The sequence below is a fragment of the Gymnoscopelus microlampas genome (genome assembly GCF_963454915.1).
Source record: "Gymnoscopelus microlampas genome assembly, chromosome: 17".
Taxonomy (NCBI): Eukaryota; Metazoa; Chordata; class Actinopteri; order Myctophiformes; family Myctophidae; genus Gymnoscopelus; species Gymnoscopelus microlampas.
The window spans coordinates 8,804,160-8,821,659 of NC_139954.1; the positions used below are offsets into that span (position 1 = coordinate 8,804,160).

The 17,500-nt window shown below is 41.1% G+C and overlaps 1 protein-coding gene across 3 annotated transcripts in view; it reads left to right on the forward strand.

Annotated features, from left to right (window-relative positions):
• itga4 (integrin alpha 4) overlaps positions 1-17,500 on the forward strand; it is a 34,846-nt gene that overhangs the window by 13,381 nt on the left and 3,965 nt on the right. Inside the window, exons 12-28 of one of the 3 annotated variants that reach the window (XR_014602780.1) lie at positions 1,421-1,511; positions 2,316-2,361; positions 2,484-2,638; positions 4,558-4,712; positions 5,362-5,514; positions 5,738-5,814; positions 7,745-7,886; positions 8,054-8,128; positions 8,228-8,304; positions 8,495-8,584; positions 8,963-9,050; positions 9,201-9,308; positions 10,052-10,177; positions 10,532-10,657; positions 11,117-11,215; positions 11,788-11,907; positions 12,666-13,103. Coding sequence is in view for 1 of the 3 variants with exons in the window: in XM_084085152.1 (XP_083941278.1) it covers positions 1,421-1,511; positions 2,316-2,361; positions 2,484-2,638; positions 4,558-4,712; positions 5,362-5,514; positions 5,738-5,814; positions 7,745-7,886; positions 8,054-8,128; positions 8,228-8,304; positions 8,495-8,584; positions 8,963-9,050; positions 9,201-9,308; positions 10,052-10,177; positions 10,532-10,657; positions 11,117-11,215; positions 11,788-11,907; positions 12,666-12,767 (1,830 nt within the window). In the remaining 2 variants the exon portion in view is untranslated. Of the gene's footprint in view, positions 1-1,420; positions 1,512-2,315; positions 2,362-2,483; positions 2,639-4,557; positions 4,713-5,361; positions 5,515-5,737; positions 5,815-7,744; positions 7,887-8,053; positions 8,129-8,227; positions 8,305-8,494; positions 8,585-8,962; positions 9,051-9,200; positions 9,309-10,051; positions 10,178-10,531; positions 10,658-11,116; positions 11,216-11,787; positions 11,908-12,665; positions 14,265-17,500 lie in introns of those variants that run through there. The other 2 variants (XR_014602781.1, XM_084085152.1) reach the window with 2 other exon arrangements.

Consider the following 17,500-nt stretch of genomic DNA (forward strand, 5'->3'; position numbering starts at 1 on the left):
CTGATCGCCCATTGTGGGGGTTTCTAGTGGAATTACCGAGCCTATCAGCGTCGTCGCTCATCGTTCTGTGATTGACAGCGACAGTTGGCCAATCAGGTGGCGAGTACGAGTGAGCCCGAATGGGACCGAGTGCAGCCGACAAAAATGGAACGATCCGCCATTGTTTCTGTGGCCAGTTACACTTTTTACTTTCGGTTTTAAAACGCTCTCAAACGTCTTTTTTGAGGCACGGAATTTACTTTTAAGATATCGTTTGGATAGAATTGAGTTGTTTAACTTCATATATGTGGTCAATTAATCATGACAGAGCCTATTTAAAAAAAGAAATGTAGAGAACCGGGAGGGGCGGGCAGTGCCACGCATGTATCTGAATAAGGCAACCTATTTTGGGCATGGCGGTCTCAAAAGTCCCGTTGCGTCACATTAGTCTGGAGGTCTGCTGATTGGCTGGAGGGGAACAACGATCATTGGCTGAAGGGGTTGTCAGTCAACGGTATTACTCCCGCCCAACTCCAGCCCACAGCCAATATTGCAGAATGGGCGATCAGGCCAGACTCACTCCTGGAATCAAATGGAAATGAGATTTCCGGAGGGAGGGTTTACCAGGCTAACGGACCCCAATCTATTAACACATATAGCAGGGGACCCCCTGAAACTCCCCCAAGGGCCCCTGGGGGTCCCCGGACCCCACTTTGAGAACCCCTGCCCTAGTAGTCCGGCTGACGTGTGTTTGGCAGGATAGACAAAGTGACGACATCACGCTGTTACGATGGAGACGTGTGTCACAACTACAAATATGAAGTTATGAATGAGATCATTGTCTACTGTGTACAACACCAATCTAATTATACATCTAAATAGGAATAAAGATAGGGCTGTAGGGCACAGACTTGTATTACCATATTTGTGAGGGACAAATGTTGCTCAGCCCACTCAGGTGGCTCCAAAATAAAGCCTTCAAAGGGGAGCTACAGTGTGCGAACTTTTCTTTTATGAGGGACACATTTTCCCACACAAGTACAGAACCATTTCAGAATTAGACATTGTGAGGAACATTTTCCTGGTCCTCACAAGATAAATCGTTGTTTCTTCTTTCTTTTTAACATACAGTATGTTTTATAGTTATACAATTATAAACATTTAATGATATTAATGGTGATTGTGCTGAACCGTGGCTGAATTTGGACTCATACGCCATAGAGGACTTAGGGCTGTCAAGATCATGAGCTTTCAGTTGACGAATAACTGTCATACAAATAATTGGTGTTGGTGGTGATGGTGGGCTAAAGAATGGATTTTGGTTAAATGGTAATACATAAATGATTTAAAAATTATATTAAAACAGAAACAGAAATGTTGATTAATGTTCATTGTACCTGTAAATAGATTAATACAATCTCTGTCTCTGTCTGTCTGTCAGAGGATCAGTGGTCAGGTGCTGGGCAGAGACCTCAGAATGTTCGGTGAATCACTCAGTTCGGGTGTGGACATAGATGACAACGGTTACCAAGGTAACGACAACACACACGTGTGTGTGTGTGTGTGTGTGTGTGTGTGTGTGTGTGTGTGTGTGTGTGTGTGTGTGTGTGTGTGTGTGTGTGTGTGTGTGTGTGTGTGTGTGTGTGTGTGCTCACGCCCTGACTTAGCAGGATATCCTGTGGAAGTGTACTATTCCCCCTAACAACCCTGACTACTCTCTTCCTGTCTCTGTCTCTCTCTCAAATTCTATTCAACGTGCTTCATAAACATCAGTGGTGCAAGAAGTACTCAGATTTTGGACTTAATAAAGTAGCAATACCACAATATGAAATACTTTGTTAGTGGTTAAGTACAGTACTAAAGTGGTAAGTGGTAAATGTACAGCACTTACTTTACATTTACCTTCCGGTCAGACTTTACACAATCAGTTGATCAGTGATTTGACCAGGCCCTGGATAGCCGATCTACAAGCTCACAACACGGCGCGATACGACGCGTTATAAGCTTGTAGATCTGCTATTTTTGAAAGATTCAATGAAGTGTATAGGGTTTAAGTGGTTAAAGAATTATTGAGAGTTGTCTCTCTTTTTCCCTCTTTCTCTCTCTCTCACACTCTCTCTGCATTGGCCTGAGAAAACATACATTTACATTGCCAAAGCAAATGTGGAACAAAGCAATCAAAACAAAATAATGTTTGTACAATTAAAAGGGAATAAAGAAATGTGTAAACAGAGCTGTGTCACATAACGCTAACCCTTGCAACTTAATCATAATTGTGCATTCTCTCTACCCCCCCCCCCCCCCCCTTCTCTCTCTCCTTCTCGCTCTCTCTCCAGATGTTGCGATAGGAGCGTTCCTGTCCGATGCGGCTGTAGTTCTCAGGTACGGCTACACAATGACTTGCGCCGGGACAGATAAGCCTCATTAGAACTTCCTGTTATTGCTCGCTAACCGTCGGCGTGTTTTCTCACTAACTGTGTTGTGTGATGTCGCTTCCTGCATAGGACCCGTCCCGTGCTGAAGGTCGTGGCGTTCCTCCTGCTGCCTGACAGACTGAACCGCTCGGTGGAGGCGTGTCAGGACCCGGGGCTGTCCAGAGTGTGTGCCAACGTCACGGTCTGCTTCAGAGCCTCCGCCAGACAGTACAGAGGATCTATAGGTACGGGTGCAACAGCTTATCCAACTAATACATTTAATCAATTATTAAAAAACATAATTGATTAATAATAATAATTGAAATTTCTGAAACATGTTAAAAAATAGCGATCTACAAGCTCACACCGCACGCTAATCGGTCCAGCGGTGCCTGAGATTTGCTGTTTACAGCTGGGCAGACAGACAGACAGACAGACAGACAGACAGACGGATGGACGGGCAAAAACATAATCCCTCGCCTTCTGCCGCTCCGGCCTGGCGCGGATAAAAACTACACTAAAGTAGCTTAAAAAAAGAATCAAAACTAAACGTCAAAATGAAATAAAAAATGTAAAACAAATTAAAAACCACAATAACCTCAGTGCAGACCAGTAGAACATGAATTTCACAAAGGCCATGAAAGGCCATGGCCCCTCAGTTTGGCCTTCTGCCCAAGCCCATGCGCTGGTGAGCAACTCCATTGAATTGAATGACCGGGGATTTCCGGTGTCCACTCTAGGTCTTCATAATAACTCTATGTTTCTGCCCCTCAAAAAACTATCTGCTCTGAGGCCACAGTGGCCCTGATGTCCCACCCACACTGTCCCTGCTGATTGTATCATTTTCTCCTCCGCCTCCTTTCTGGATTTTAGACATTGCTGTCTTTTGTTGAGATTCTGAATTCTTACCTCTCCCTGACTCCCCATCCCTAAGCTAAGCATATATGAACTTTTGACTCTTGTATAGATATAGGTCATTTCTAAACACCAGTAAATAATCTTTTGAAAAAAGTTGTTATAGCCTTGCTGCCCTGGCATTTGGCCTTTGTGATGTCAATTGATTTTACAGCCAAGTAGCGTTGCCTGTAAAGTAGAAAGGGCAATCAGCATTACATGTGAAAAGGTACCTTGACCAAGCAGCAAAATATGATGTCTTAGGGTGAGAAAGCTATGATCATATATGTGCATATGATAAGATTGAATGGTACAACTGCTCTACTGTATAAAATGATGCTATACAATGATGCGTTTTTTTTATGCATTAAAAGCGTATTGACCAATAAAAGAAGTGCACCGGACTCGGTGTGAAAAAAACTTAAAAATGTCCCCCAAATGCCTTTTAAAGGTTGTTTTTCTGCTGACGTCTCCACCAGGCTAATATGCTTTCTGCCATTGTCTTTGATATGACAACTTTGATCTAAATGGTGCTTGTAAACAGGAACCGGTATGCATATCGGCAGCCGCGAGTGGAAGCGGGGAGGTGTGGCCGAGGAAACGCAGCGCGCTGTGTGTGTGTGTGTGTGTGTGTGTGTGTGTGCGCGCGTGCGTGCGTGCGTGCGTGCGTGTGTGCATGTATGTGTGTGCGTGTGTGTGTGTGAGAAAGTTTGCTGAGCTAACAGGTGGCTCAAGTTAGTTTCATGTGTCCTACATTCTTGCACAGATGTATGCTGCTCTTTGTGTGTGTGTGTGTGTGTGTGTGTGTGTGTGTGTGTGTGTGTGTGTGTGTGTGTGTGTGTGTGTGTGTGTGTGTGTTAATGTTTAGTCAGTACAAGGTCAGTACCAGTTCCTGTTAACTGGCTGTATAGGCTTCTGTAAAGGAGTGCGTTATTCGTCATTGCATGGCTTAATGTTCAACTACGAACATTTCATTTAATTTGACGACAAACACACGTTACACTTCACTGTCATTGTTCCAACGATGAACGTTTACCAACCGTTAACCCACTGTTTAGGCTGTATATGTGTAGATTGTGCTTTTATCTTTTATCTTGTGGACAGACAGACAGACAGACAGACAGACAGACAGACAGATAGACAGACCTTTATTGATCCCCGTGGAGAACTTCAGGTGTCATGGCAGAACTGCAGTTAACCATGAAAGAAAAGAAACTAATCATATCCCCTCTCCTCTCCTCTCCTCTCCTCTCCTCTCCTCTCCTCATAGACATCCATTATAATCTTACGGCCGATGTCCTTCATAAGGCTTCGTTCCCTCACCGATTCTATTTCCATGGTAACGGATCATCCAACAGCACGACAGGTCGCATCCGAACGCGCCTGGATCAGCTCAACTGCGCGCAACATCTCACCTACCTGACGGTACACACACACACACACACACACACACACACACACACACACACACAGTTGAGTAACTAAGCGTACAATTTTAATTATGTCAAACTCAGAAGAAAAACTTCTCTAACGTGAATATGTGTAGTAGTACGTAATGTGTATACTATATGATAAAGTTAATGTATTAATTAGATCTCTGTCTGTCTATAGAGAACTGAAGTCTGACATCACTGCCACTAGAGGCCGCTATCCCACTGGGTCATAACCCCTGAGTAATTTTTTCATAGGCTCATAGGCTGCAGGCTCATAGGCTGCAGCATATAAGAACTGTGTTCCAAAAATAAACAAATGATCATTTGGATATGAAGCATCAACTGACGGTGACAAAGTACTAATTTCTCTTCAATTCTCCAAACATTGATGTTATCAAATGTAACTCAATATCATAAACGACACAGAGTCACCTGACAAAATCGCTGGGCAGATTTTCTTTAATACAGTTCTTATACGACGAGATGCTAAGATCACCCTATGGTACTGTCAATAGTACCATAGGGTGCTAAAAAAAATACTTCCGTCAGGACTTCGATACTATAATACCAACAAAAGATATGATACATAACAGCAATACATCAACCACACTTCATGACTCTCCTCTCCTCTCCTCCTACAGCGAGAAGTGAGAGACATCTATACTCCCGTCCAGTTCGAGGCCTCCTATTGGCTTAGACAGCCATCCGTCAGCAGGTCCAGCTCCAGAAGTTTACGCTCATTAAAACCCATTTTACAGCAAAGACCTGGAACCACACACACTGTCACCAACCAGGTCTGTCCATCTGTCTATCTCTCTGACTGTATCTCTCTTAACTATCTTTCCATTAATTGTAGAATGGATTGTAAACTGACAATATATATATATATTTCTCCTATGTTTGAATTGAAAATTCTGTTTTCAAAATGTGGAAAAAAGGTTTTAATAGAACCATGACTTCTGTCTTCCTGTCAGTCTGTCAGTCTGTCTATCTGATAAATGTCCCTCTCTCTTTCAGACAACGTTTTCCAGGTTTTGTTTGGAGGTCAACTGTTCAACCAACTTGCAACTTTCATCCCAGCTAGTTCTACCAGAGTATGTTTACATGCGTACACACACACATTTACGAAAACATGAAAAGTTTAAATATGGAGATACAAGGTTTCTGACCAACGGCAATGAAGTTTCAATTGCGATGGCAATTTCTTTGTCACTGTGTGAGTCAGTAAGTGTAGGTCCCAAATGCAGGATGAGGGCCAGAGGCAGGGAAATTCTAATTCAATACAGGAGGAGCAGGCAAAATGTCCGGGCACAGGGAAAGTCCCAAAACACTTAAAGGGATATTTCACTTTCAGAAACATTTTTGGTGATTTTATCATCTACTCAAGCCTTTGTGAGCCCCCCAGACAATTTTTAAGTTGCTCGATTCAGTATTTAGATATTAGATATTCATTTTATCAGACACGCCCCCTTCCTATACAAACCCATTGTAACTTCAAACTCCATTTTAACCATGTTAGATTCATCAAAAACACCCGTCCTTGGTTCTGGTGACTCATCCTGCCCTCCTAATGCGTGAGGGGGCCGTGTTTTTCCGAGATTTTTTTTCATTTATCTTATTTTATTTTTTTATTGTATTTTATTTTTTTCATTTTCCAAAAAGAATATTAAAAATACATGAAAAAAGTAATTGAAAAAACACGGCCCCTTCGCATATTAGGGGGGCGGTAGGAGACGGGTGAACCAAGGACGGGTGTTTTTGATGAATCTAACATGTTAAAAATGGAGTTTGAAGTTATAATGGGTTTGTATGGGAAGGGGACGTGTCTGATAAAATGAATATCTAATATCTAGATATTGAATCAAGCAACTTAAAAACTGTCTGCGGGGCTCACAAAAGCCTGAGTAGACGATACAATCACCAAAAGTTTTTTTGAAAGTGAAATATCCCTTTAAGGCAGTCAGAACTCAAGGACATTTACAACAAGATGGGGATAAGGAACATGTGCTGGGAAACACACTAGGAGGAGTCCGGAGTCATGAAATCTTAAACTAATGGTACAAGCAACTTGGCCTACATACAACTAACTGGAAAAAGGAATGAGGGAACAGGGGGTATAAATACACACAAGGTAACTGCTCACAGGTGAACATAACTACAATAAACACATGATAGGCTAGAACCAACAGGGTCCACTAGACACAGCTGGACACAATGGGTCATTAACACACGATAGGTGAGTCAAGACAGGCAACAGCTACTAAGACAGGAAACACTAGGATGTTACTTCAAAATAAAAGGCGCATACTGTAAGTGTAACGTAAAACCCCAACTGTGTCTAAGAAATGAGACACATTACTTCAGAATAAAGGAACACAAATGTAAAGTAAAGAAACAAGGAACACAACAAGAGAACACAAAAGGGAGACACAGGATTATGACATTCATCCAATCAGGAGAGTGTATCCATTTATCCATTTTATAGTGTTCCGGTTTCAATTTCGTCTGCTCGTTAATTTGTTTAATCATTTTCAATTTCACTTGTTTATCCTCTGTATGCATGAGTTCTCTCGAGCTGTATGAGCTCACAACATGTCGCGTCGCGATGAGTTGTGAGCTTGTAGACCTGCTATTCTCACTATTTCTGCATGACGCCCTTGTATGAAAAATTATAAAATAATGCCCAAGTGGTTAATATATAAAAAAACATGCTTCTCAATTATTCAAAAAATCTAAAAGCATTAATCAAAAAGGGTTCGCTAGAATAACCGTAAAGAAAATAATGGATAACTGCAGCCCTAATTGATGTATCTATGCAGTAGGAACCTGTCTTGCTGATGTATGTAATATTTAGGAACCTGTCTTACTGATATATGTATGCTGTAGGAACCTGTCTTACTGATGTATGCATGTATATGCCTGTAGGAACCTGTCTTACTGATGTATGCATGTATATGCCTGTAGGAACCTGTCTTACTGATGTATGCTGTAGGAACCTGTCTTACTGATGTATGTATGCTTTAGGAACCAGTCGTACTTTGCGTTGGGAAACGGGAAGAGCATTCTGTTGAAGACGTTGTTGGCAAACTCAGGAGACGACGCCTTCCTGCCCAGACTGTCGCTGCGCTTCCCTACACACATCCAATACATCAAAGTACTGCAAAGTGTAAGTACGTTTTACTACCAACAACAAACTCCTGTAATTAGACCAGAATAGTAGCCTACTGTGGATGTGTGACGTTCACTCATGCCTGTGTGTGTGTGTGTGTGTGTGTGTGTGTGTGTGTGTGTGTGTGCGTGTGCGTGTGCGTGTGCGTGCGTGTGCGTGTGTAGGAAGTAAGCTGCGATGTTTCTGAAGGAGGAGTTGACTGCAGCATCTCCAGTCTGTCTCTACCGGCTCATACCGAGGTACGGCCGACCAATCACAACATAGCCAGCTCCTATTGAAACAAATCACAGTTAATACAAAGTGACTTACTACGTACATCTACTTCCTGTTTCCTGCAGCTAAATATCAACTTCCTGTTGGATGTCAACCAGAGCAGCTCAGCCGGTGATGTCATCATCTCTGTCAACGCCAGCAGGTAAATTTGTTCAACAAACCAGTGAGTCAGTCAGTCAGTCAGTCAGTCAGTCAGTCGATCAATCGATCGATCGATCAATCAATCAATCAGGTTCAGTTACATTGTGTTAAGGTAGTGTTCTGCACATGTGTGTATGTGTACTGTATAATGTCTAACTCCTTTCCTCTCCTCTCCTCTCCTCTCCTGTCAGTGATAATTATGAGATGGATGAGTATCTCCATGACAACACAGTCTCCCTGGTCCTTCCTCTCAGATATGGAGTTGACATCAACGTTCACGGGTGAGACTTTGCATTAATACGTTTCAATCAGAGGCTCCCCACTCAAACCAGTGCTTACTGATACAACCTATAGCTCATGTCACTGGTTTGAGTACGGCGCTTTTACACACGGAGAGCGACACAGTGGCTGCGCTCTCGCTTGGATCTTCGAGGTCGCACTCCGCTCCTCGTATGAATAGACGCATTTTAACGCATCTCATGTGCCTGAAACGAGCACAAACGCGACAATTTCACCTGAGTGCGCCGGCTTCTTATTCCGCCTGTCCCCGCAGAACCGCTCGCCTCTCGTTGAAAATGAATTACAAGACACATCAATCGCTCCCTGTGAGTGTTAGCCACATACTTTTATCTGACTCTATCTGTCTGTCTGTCTGTCAGGTTTGTGTCTCCTACATTGTTCGTGTTTGGAGACGAACAGTCAACTCCTGTTGACTGTTTCTCTGAGAGCTTCAACTTCACATACAAGGTAGTAATACTGCTAATACTCCTAATAATACTACACATACAATGTAGTATAATATCACTAACCTGTGTGTGTGTGTGTGTGTGTGTGTGTGTGTGTGTGTGTGTGTGTGTGTGTGTGTGTGTGTGTGTGTGTGCGTGCGCGTGTGTGTAGGTATTGAACCTGGGTCCCAGCAGGTCTGTGGACAGTGTGTTGGAGATTGAACTTCCAAAGAGTCTGTCTCCTTACAGCTACAGACTGTTACAGCTCACCGACTGGCAGGTAAATAAGAACTAATAATTATAATCACAATTCATAGTGTGTAGTAAACCTCACACACTGTTAGGTTTAACCAGGGACGATTAAGACTCACAGGGCCCCTGCAGCCAATTATCCCCCCCCCCACTCTACCCAGAATAGGCGGTCGAGTGGGCACGCAAACACTATGTTCGGGTTGTAAGGCATTTGTGAGTCAAGAAAGCACCTGTGGCACACTTTTTGATCTGTGGGTGGTGCACTGTAGGTGAGTGAATATAAAAGCCAAACACAGTCTAGCGTAGGCTATACATTTTATTTTCTGCCCAAAAAGGGGATTTTACACAAGAGGTGGGTTCTGAGACGTTTTCCACAGCGGGGAATAGTCTTTCAAAAACTGCTTTTTTATAAAACAGTTTAGACCTTGCACGTTACTGCACGTTTCTGTCTTTGGGAATAACACTGCAAGAACTCGCTAACGCTCTGGACCAGAGCTACAGGCTGCCCAAAGGCCCCTGATTATAGATACGGACCCCAGGGCACTGGCATCCGGGGTGAATGTTTGGCAAAAATAGCAGATCTATAAAAGCTCACAATAACCTTGTAGATATTAGCTTATAGATGTTATCATTTATGGGAGTGATGTAATTAAACAGCAGTATAGATTGTGAACGTTAATAAAGTTGATAAACTGACTGTATGTCGGTCTGTCCTGTCTGTCTGTCTGTCTGTCTGTCTGTCTGTCTGCCCTATCTGTCCTGTCTCTCCAGTCCTCCCAGGGCCAGTGTTACATCAGTAACCAGACTGCGACAGTAGAAGAAGAGTGTGACCTCCCAGGAGTGTCCATCCTCAAACAGATTATCTTTTATTTTAGTAAAACAACCACACGCAGAATGGTAAACACACACGCACGCACGCACATGCACGTATAACCTTTTGTTAAGTGTAAGCCAAACTCTAAAAACCTTTGAGGATCAGCATAACACAAGTATAGTCAACATGAACATGAATGTTAAGGTTTTATCAATTCGATTAAAGTTGTATAGATTATTTTTTTAAGGTAGGTTATTCATGTTACTAATAAGTGATAGTTTATGTTTCAGATGTTTTTTCAGGGTTATTTTTTACTTAACACTGTGTTTGTGTGTGTGTGTGTGTGTGTGTGTGTGTGTGTGTGTGTGTGTGTGTGTGTGTGTGTGTGTGTGTGTGTGTGTGTGTGTGTGTGTGTGTGTGTGCGCGTGTGTGTGTAGTTCTGTGGTCGTCAGGACATCCTGTGTGAACGTTTGGTGTGTTACCTCGGTAACCTGGAGTCGGGAAAGGAGGCGACCGTCCAAATCACGACTAAACTAAACCCTACAGTACTACTTCAGTACCCGGTATAGTACTACATTACTACCACCACTACTACTACTGCTACTACTACCTCTACATATAACCATCGATCGGATTATTGGTTCCATCACAATTCATTGGTGACCATGCAGACAGGCTGTGGTCATTTGTTCTCATGTTTTTGTTTCTTAGGCTTGTTTTTCTTGACCGCAATGTGATTTTTTTTACCTGGTATCCTATAGTTTCAATGTACAGATTATTATTTTGGCAGTATATTGTTTAGACTGATGCTATAGGTTCTTGGTTTACCTGAGATTCATGTTTACTGAGGCACTACGCTGTCTGTCTGCAATCTATGTATGTGTTTACCTTGCTTATTGTAAGTCATTCTGGATGAGAGCGTCTGCTAAATGCCTACATTGTAAATTGATAAAACCTGTTATTCATATGAGATTAACATTAATATGAAATATTACTCATCTGTATGTGTGTGTGTCTCCCAGGGTCGTCATGGTATCATGGTTGTTGAGAGTATAGCAGTCATGACGTCTCCCACAGAGGATGAACACACCATCCTCACACACACACTCCCTCTGGCACAGGTACAAGCTTCTATGTTGTTCTGCTATGCTCAGTGTTGTATTTCTAGCTTCTATGTGTTGTTTTTCTAGCTTCTATGTGTTGTATTTTTAGCTTCTGTGTCGTGTTTATGGCTTCTATGTGTCGTATTGCTAGCTTCTATGTGTCGTATTTCTAGCTTCTATGTGTCATATTTTTAGCTTCTATGTGTCGTATTTCTAGCTTCTATGTGTCATATTTTTAGCTTCTATGTGTCGTATTTCTAGCTTCTATGAGTTATATTTCTAGCTTCTATGTGTCGTATTTCTAGCTTCTGTGTCGTATTTCTAGATTATGTGTTGTGTTTCTAGCTTCTATGTGTTGTTGTTCTAGGTTCTGTTGCTGTCGGGCAAAAACCTCTCATGTCCTTTGATCAGAGGTAGCAGATCCACAAGCTCGAAAGCTTTTGAGCTTGTAGATCTGCTACTTTTGATGCTTTTGAATTTGAATCCTGAAAAGCAACAGTTTTGGACATACATACTGTATGAGGTTTCCACCCGACAGAGACGATAATGTTGTTGTTCTAAGTTGTCCGTTCTGTGTGTTGTGTTTCTAGGTTGTGGTGGAGGCTCATTTCAACCAGAAACCGCCGGCAGCTGTTCAAATCTTCATCATCATCGTCAGTTTGATCATTGGCCTCCTGATCCTCACTGGTCTCATCTACTGTCTGTGGAAGGTAACGTTACACAACACTACATTCTAGGGCTGACACTATCCTTTGTTATTTTGTAGCGATTATTCTATCAATCGCTTTTTTTGATTAGTCATATAATCGAGAACTATGTTTTTGTGATGATTTTTTTATCGACGGGATATGTTTCTTTCCAATACGGCTGCTGTGCATAGAGCCTATTGACTCAGTCTGTCAGGAGGGACATAAAAAGTACACATTGTAAACCCGCCAGTGCGCCAGAGCCCTCTGGTGGGCCGTGAGGATATTGCAAGTGGGACCCAAAATCATTGCCAAAACGCTAAGATGTTGATGATGATATACAGTAGCATTTATATATTCTTTCTTTTGAAATGTAAAAAAAATAAGAACATAATTCATGGTGTATTCAGTGTGTTTTCATTGTGATAGCGATAAATAGGAACTTAACGTGTACTACGTTAGTTCCATCGATCCAAGCCGGAACACGGTCGACTGATTGATCATTACAATAAACATGCTCTGAAAATGCACGCGGCACACCCATCTGACCGCTTAACACGGCAATGTTAAGTGGACAGATGGGTGGGCTGCCTTGAAGATTTTCAAGTGGGCCCTGATTCAGAAGAGGTTCGAAACCACTGATCTAACGTAACAATAACAGAGATAAACAGTGATGCTCGTCACCAATGTTCTGTTGAAATTAATGTCTGTCTGTCTGTCTGTCTGTCTGTCTGTCTGTCTGTCTGTCTGTCTGTCTGTCTGTCTGTCTTTCTTTCTATCAGGCTGGTTTCTTTAAGAGACAACACCAGAAGACAGACGATGACTTCAAAAGAGAAAGCTGGGACTATGTCCCTAAAATGGACAAAACGGAGAGCTCCTCCTAACACACACACACACACACACACACACACACACACACACACACACACACACACACACACACACACCCATGTGTAGACTGACGGAACAGATACATGAATTCATGGATAGATACAGAGAACTAAAGATGAACAAGAGATACGAATGGAAGGCGGGACCAATCATAACGGCCCAGGATCATTCAGGAAGTGTCAACACACCGTGACAGACGGGGTCTAGAATCACTGTTCTAGAACAAACTCGGACAGGGTCTACAACCCGGACAGTTGTCTAGAACCCGGACAGGGTCTAGAACCCGGACAGTTGTCTAGAACCCGGCCAGGTTCTAGAACCCGGACAGGGTCCTGTGCCTGGTTGCATGGAAAACCTGGTGCGTTCAAATGTGGTTTCTTCTTTTCCATTTCTTTTGGCGTGGTTGCAACCTCTCTTCTATTCCTCTCGCCTAAACATGAATAATTATGATGCATTATTTCACCGTAGATTAACACAGCTATTATGTACAGTCATCTTTCTTCGATTAGCAGCAGATAATATTTTTTTTTATACACCCGTACATCACATGCACACTTATCAACACACAGCTGTATGGTGCTAACCAGTGATTCTCAACCTGCGGGCCGGGGACCACGGGTCGGCCGCGAGGGTATTGCAAGTGGGCCCTCAAATAATTGGCAAAACATTATGATTTTGGTATGGTATGTTTTCATTGTGATCAAGTGGAACTTTTTAAGTATATCAATCGGAACACAGTCGATTGATTGATCATTAAAATAAACATGCTCTGAAAATGCATGCGGCCCACCCTATCTGACCACTCAACATGGCAGCCTATCGGGTTGAGAACCACTGTTGTTAACTATTGTTTGTAGTTTATGAAATGTTTTGTGTTTGAGTCTTATTTAATGTGACTTTTATTTAAAAAAAGCTGATGAAAAAAGTGATCTCACTGACTGCCTGTCTTACTGACTGCCTGTCTTACTGACTACCTGTCTTACTGCCTTGTCTGTGTGTCCGGCAGGTTAATTATGGAATGAGGTATTAGAGCAGTGGTTCTCAACCTGTGGGTCGGGACCCCTAGGGGGGGAAATAGCCGATCTACAAGGTCACTACGCCTTGCTTGGCGAGGGGTTTCGAGCTTGTAGATCGGCTATTTTAAAATGTGATTATTTTGGTGGGCTGAAAAGGTTGAGAACGACCGTATTAGAGATCAGTTATACCACAGTGAACCATTTACTGTCTGTCTGTCTGTCTGTCTGTCTGTCTGTCTGTCTCTCTGGAAGAGAAATGTTTCTAAGAGGAAAGCGCAGTCTTTGCGTGTTGCATTGTTGCTTCCATCACACTCTTTTGTAAATGAAGTAATTTTGTAAATGAAAGTTATTTTATTTTATTTCCTGTAGATAATTGTGTGGACAAGCAATGTGTTTTGGTTTAATTGGTCTAATTGTGCACTGGAATGTCGCTGAAGATGTATTGATGCTTTTAATAATAAAATCATTTTTTTATTTAAATGCATTGCATTATTGTCTCACTTTTAGTCACGGGAGGAGGAGCATGTTATATTATAATACTTAAAAATAAATACATTCATTAATAAAGATAGTCATGACATTATAATATGGGGGGGACAAGCCCCAGTCAATTTACAATTCAAGCATTTAGCAGATATGCACTTTATCAAGAGCAAAGTGAGGGAATGGAGGTCGGATAGGCCAACTAGGCTCTATGCACAGCAGTCTATCTCTTATACCTGTATATCAGCATGGTCAGTCATAACTTCTACACCAATCTGGGAACCCAGATCTAACTGAAAATGAAAAACAGTGACCTCTGCTGTAGAGCAGAATCTGTTCTTGAGAGATTACTTCTACACAGAACCATACAGTGACATACCATACACAGTGACACTAATTTCTAACCAAGGTGACAACTAAACATTTAATCAACGTAATAATAATGGTAAATATAATATAATAATAATAATCAAAAATATATAAATAATAATAAATATAGCTGCAAGCAGCAATAATACGGGGCCAGTGAATGCAGAAAGAAAAAAGAAAGAAGCAATAATAAGTAATATGCAATAAGCCATAGAAACATAGAAGACTGAACTTGAGAGAAAGAATACCATGCAATTAACAAATGAACATTTTAAACCCTCACTAACTCTAACCTCAGTAAAACTATGCCTACCCCTAACCTCAAGAAATACTATGCGTAAGCCTACAAATGCCAAATCATGATCACCTCAACACATCGCCGGGCACAGAGATCGAACCAGTGACCTCCGCACTCATAGGCTGCCTTTCTTCTCATTGAGCTAGAGATATGATAACCCTGGCAGTGTTCCCTGGTTCCCTAACCATCTACCGAAATTGTACGTCTCCTCGGAACAGAAACTGGTGAAAGTAGACGATCTACAAGCTCACAAAACGTTACTATCTGAAAAGGTGTGAGATTTAGATCGGCTATTTTCACAATGAAGTACGTCATACATTGAAAAAACCTACTCTCAAATAAGCATTTCATGTTATCTTTAACAATAGCACATAATATGTGCAATTGTCAAAGATTAATTAATATTATTAATATTAATAATATTATTGATAGTCATGTTGTTTGCAATGCACCGAGTTTCATAAAAAGCGTATGCACGGTTAAGCCAGAACTGCCAAAAAAAAAGAAGAAGAAGAAGAAGAAGAAGAAGAAGAAGAAGAAGAAGAAGAAGAAGAAGAAGAAGAAGAAGAAGAAGAAGAAGAATTCCAATAACAAAACAGAATGCTCTGCAGAGCCTGGCACCTTAATAATTATGATGATTATTTTTTATAGTTATAACTTGTGTAGTGTCCACATTAGAAGCAGGTATGTACAGACAATACTGTTCTCTGTGTCCTTGTATGTTCTGAATCACGAATAGGTCTCATGTTCAGAACAATATGTGTTCTTTGGACATAAAACTATGAGCCAAAGCTATTATTTGGACAGGCCTCAGTCAAAGGCCTTTCAGGTCAATGCCCCAAACCCAGCAAAACATTGAGAAATGGGTAAAAGCATCATGGATACCCCATATCAAAGATGAACCTATTATAGAAAATATGAATATCCAGACAGGGTGAATAATATCTGAGCAGAGGAACAACCTTTACAGCCTCCTGGCCTGGGGGACAGAAGCTCTCCTCTGAAGTGTCATTTTGGACAGAGATGTTATGCTTAATGGTCATATTTGGATACTCAGCCTAAGTACACCCAGGGAAAGCAACTACAACATTAAGCAGGTATTATGTGTAAGGAAAGGACTCATGTTATTGTTAATGAACAAAACTATTGATTACAAAAGCAGTATTTTTGACCCCTCATGCATTGAAGGATTAAGTCGGACCTGCTTTCTAAATGTTAGATTTTTGATTTGTTTGTTTTTGCATCGGTGCCATGGATTACTGAGAGCTCCTGATGGTCCAAAGATTACAGTGACATGACTCCAAAAGTAATCTGTTTTCACTCAGACACAGTTAACCCTCTGGCGTCTGGCATTTTGTTTTAAAATACAAAATGACATTCCTTTTTCTCAGTGGTGTAAAGTAACTAAGTACATGTACTTACTTTATGTACTGTACTCAAGTACACTTTTGAGGTACTTTTACTTTACTGAAGTATTTCCAATTGTCTATACTTTTACTTCTACTCCTCTACATCTCAGAGGCAAATATTGTACTTTTACTCCACTACAATCATTTGAGTTACTAGTTACTTTGCAGATATCAATTATTATATTATAAAACATACAGTACATTAACCACTTCAGCCCTATTTAATACCTAGGCTATTTAAAAATAGCAGACCTACAAGCTCGTTGTGAGCTTGTAGATCTGCTATTTTCAAACATTTTTGTACTTTTGGTACATTAAGTACATTTTGATACCAATACTTTTGTAATTTTACCCAAGTACATTTTTAATTCCGGACTTTTACTCGTCACAGAGTACTTCTACATTGCAGTATTGATAGTTTTACTTAAGTAAAACATTTGAGTACTTTTCCCACCACTGCTTTTTCTGCACCGGCCTCATTTAGTTTTCTGTAGATGCTAATACTTGTGTCAACATCTCTCCTGTTCCGGCACACATTCTGCGCAGCAACCTTGCTATTGATTCACACCTAAACAGCATTAACATACATATGCTTTAAAGTTTGTCTGGGGTCTCACATCAAGGAACACAAAGTTGAGCTGCACACGGTTGTTGCTCCCTTACTCCGTTTATTTTTCAAATATATGAGTGAAGTTCCACGTTTTTTTTTCTTCTTTTTTTAAACATTTCAACATTTTCATGATTTAAAAAAAATAGCAGATCTACAAGCTCATAGTGCAGCGTGTGCATGTGTGTGGTTGTATATGTGTTTTTATTTTTTAACACATGTAAGAATAAAGCACAGTAAACCCACTTAGTAACTGAACAAAACATCAAGCCAAATGGCCATCATGACTTCAGTACTAGGGCCTACTACAGATGTATCTCTAATCAAAGATTAAGAACAATTTGACAAATGAACATTCCACTAGATAAACACAGGTGATTATATAATTATAATTATAATTATTTATCATCATTTTATTTATTTATGTGTGTGTCTCTTTGTCCCCTACTGAGCCCAGGATAAACAGAGGGAGATATAAACTACATATGTCAGCAGCAGCACTATTAAGTAGTTTTGTGTTATCCTTTTAGCATCATTGTATAAT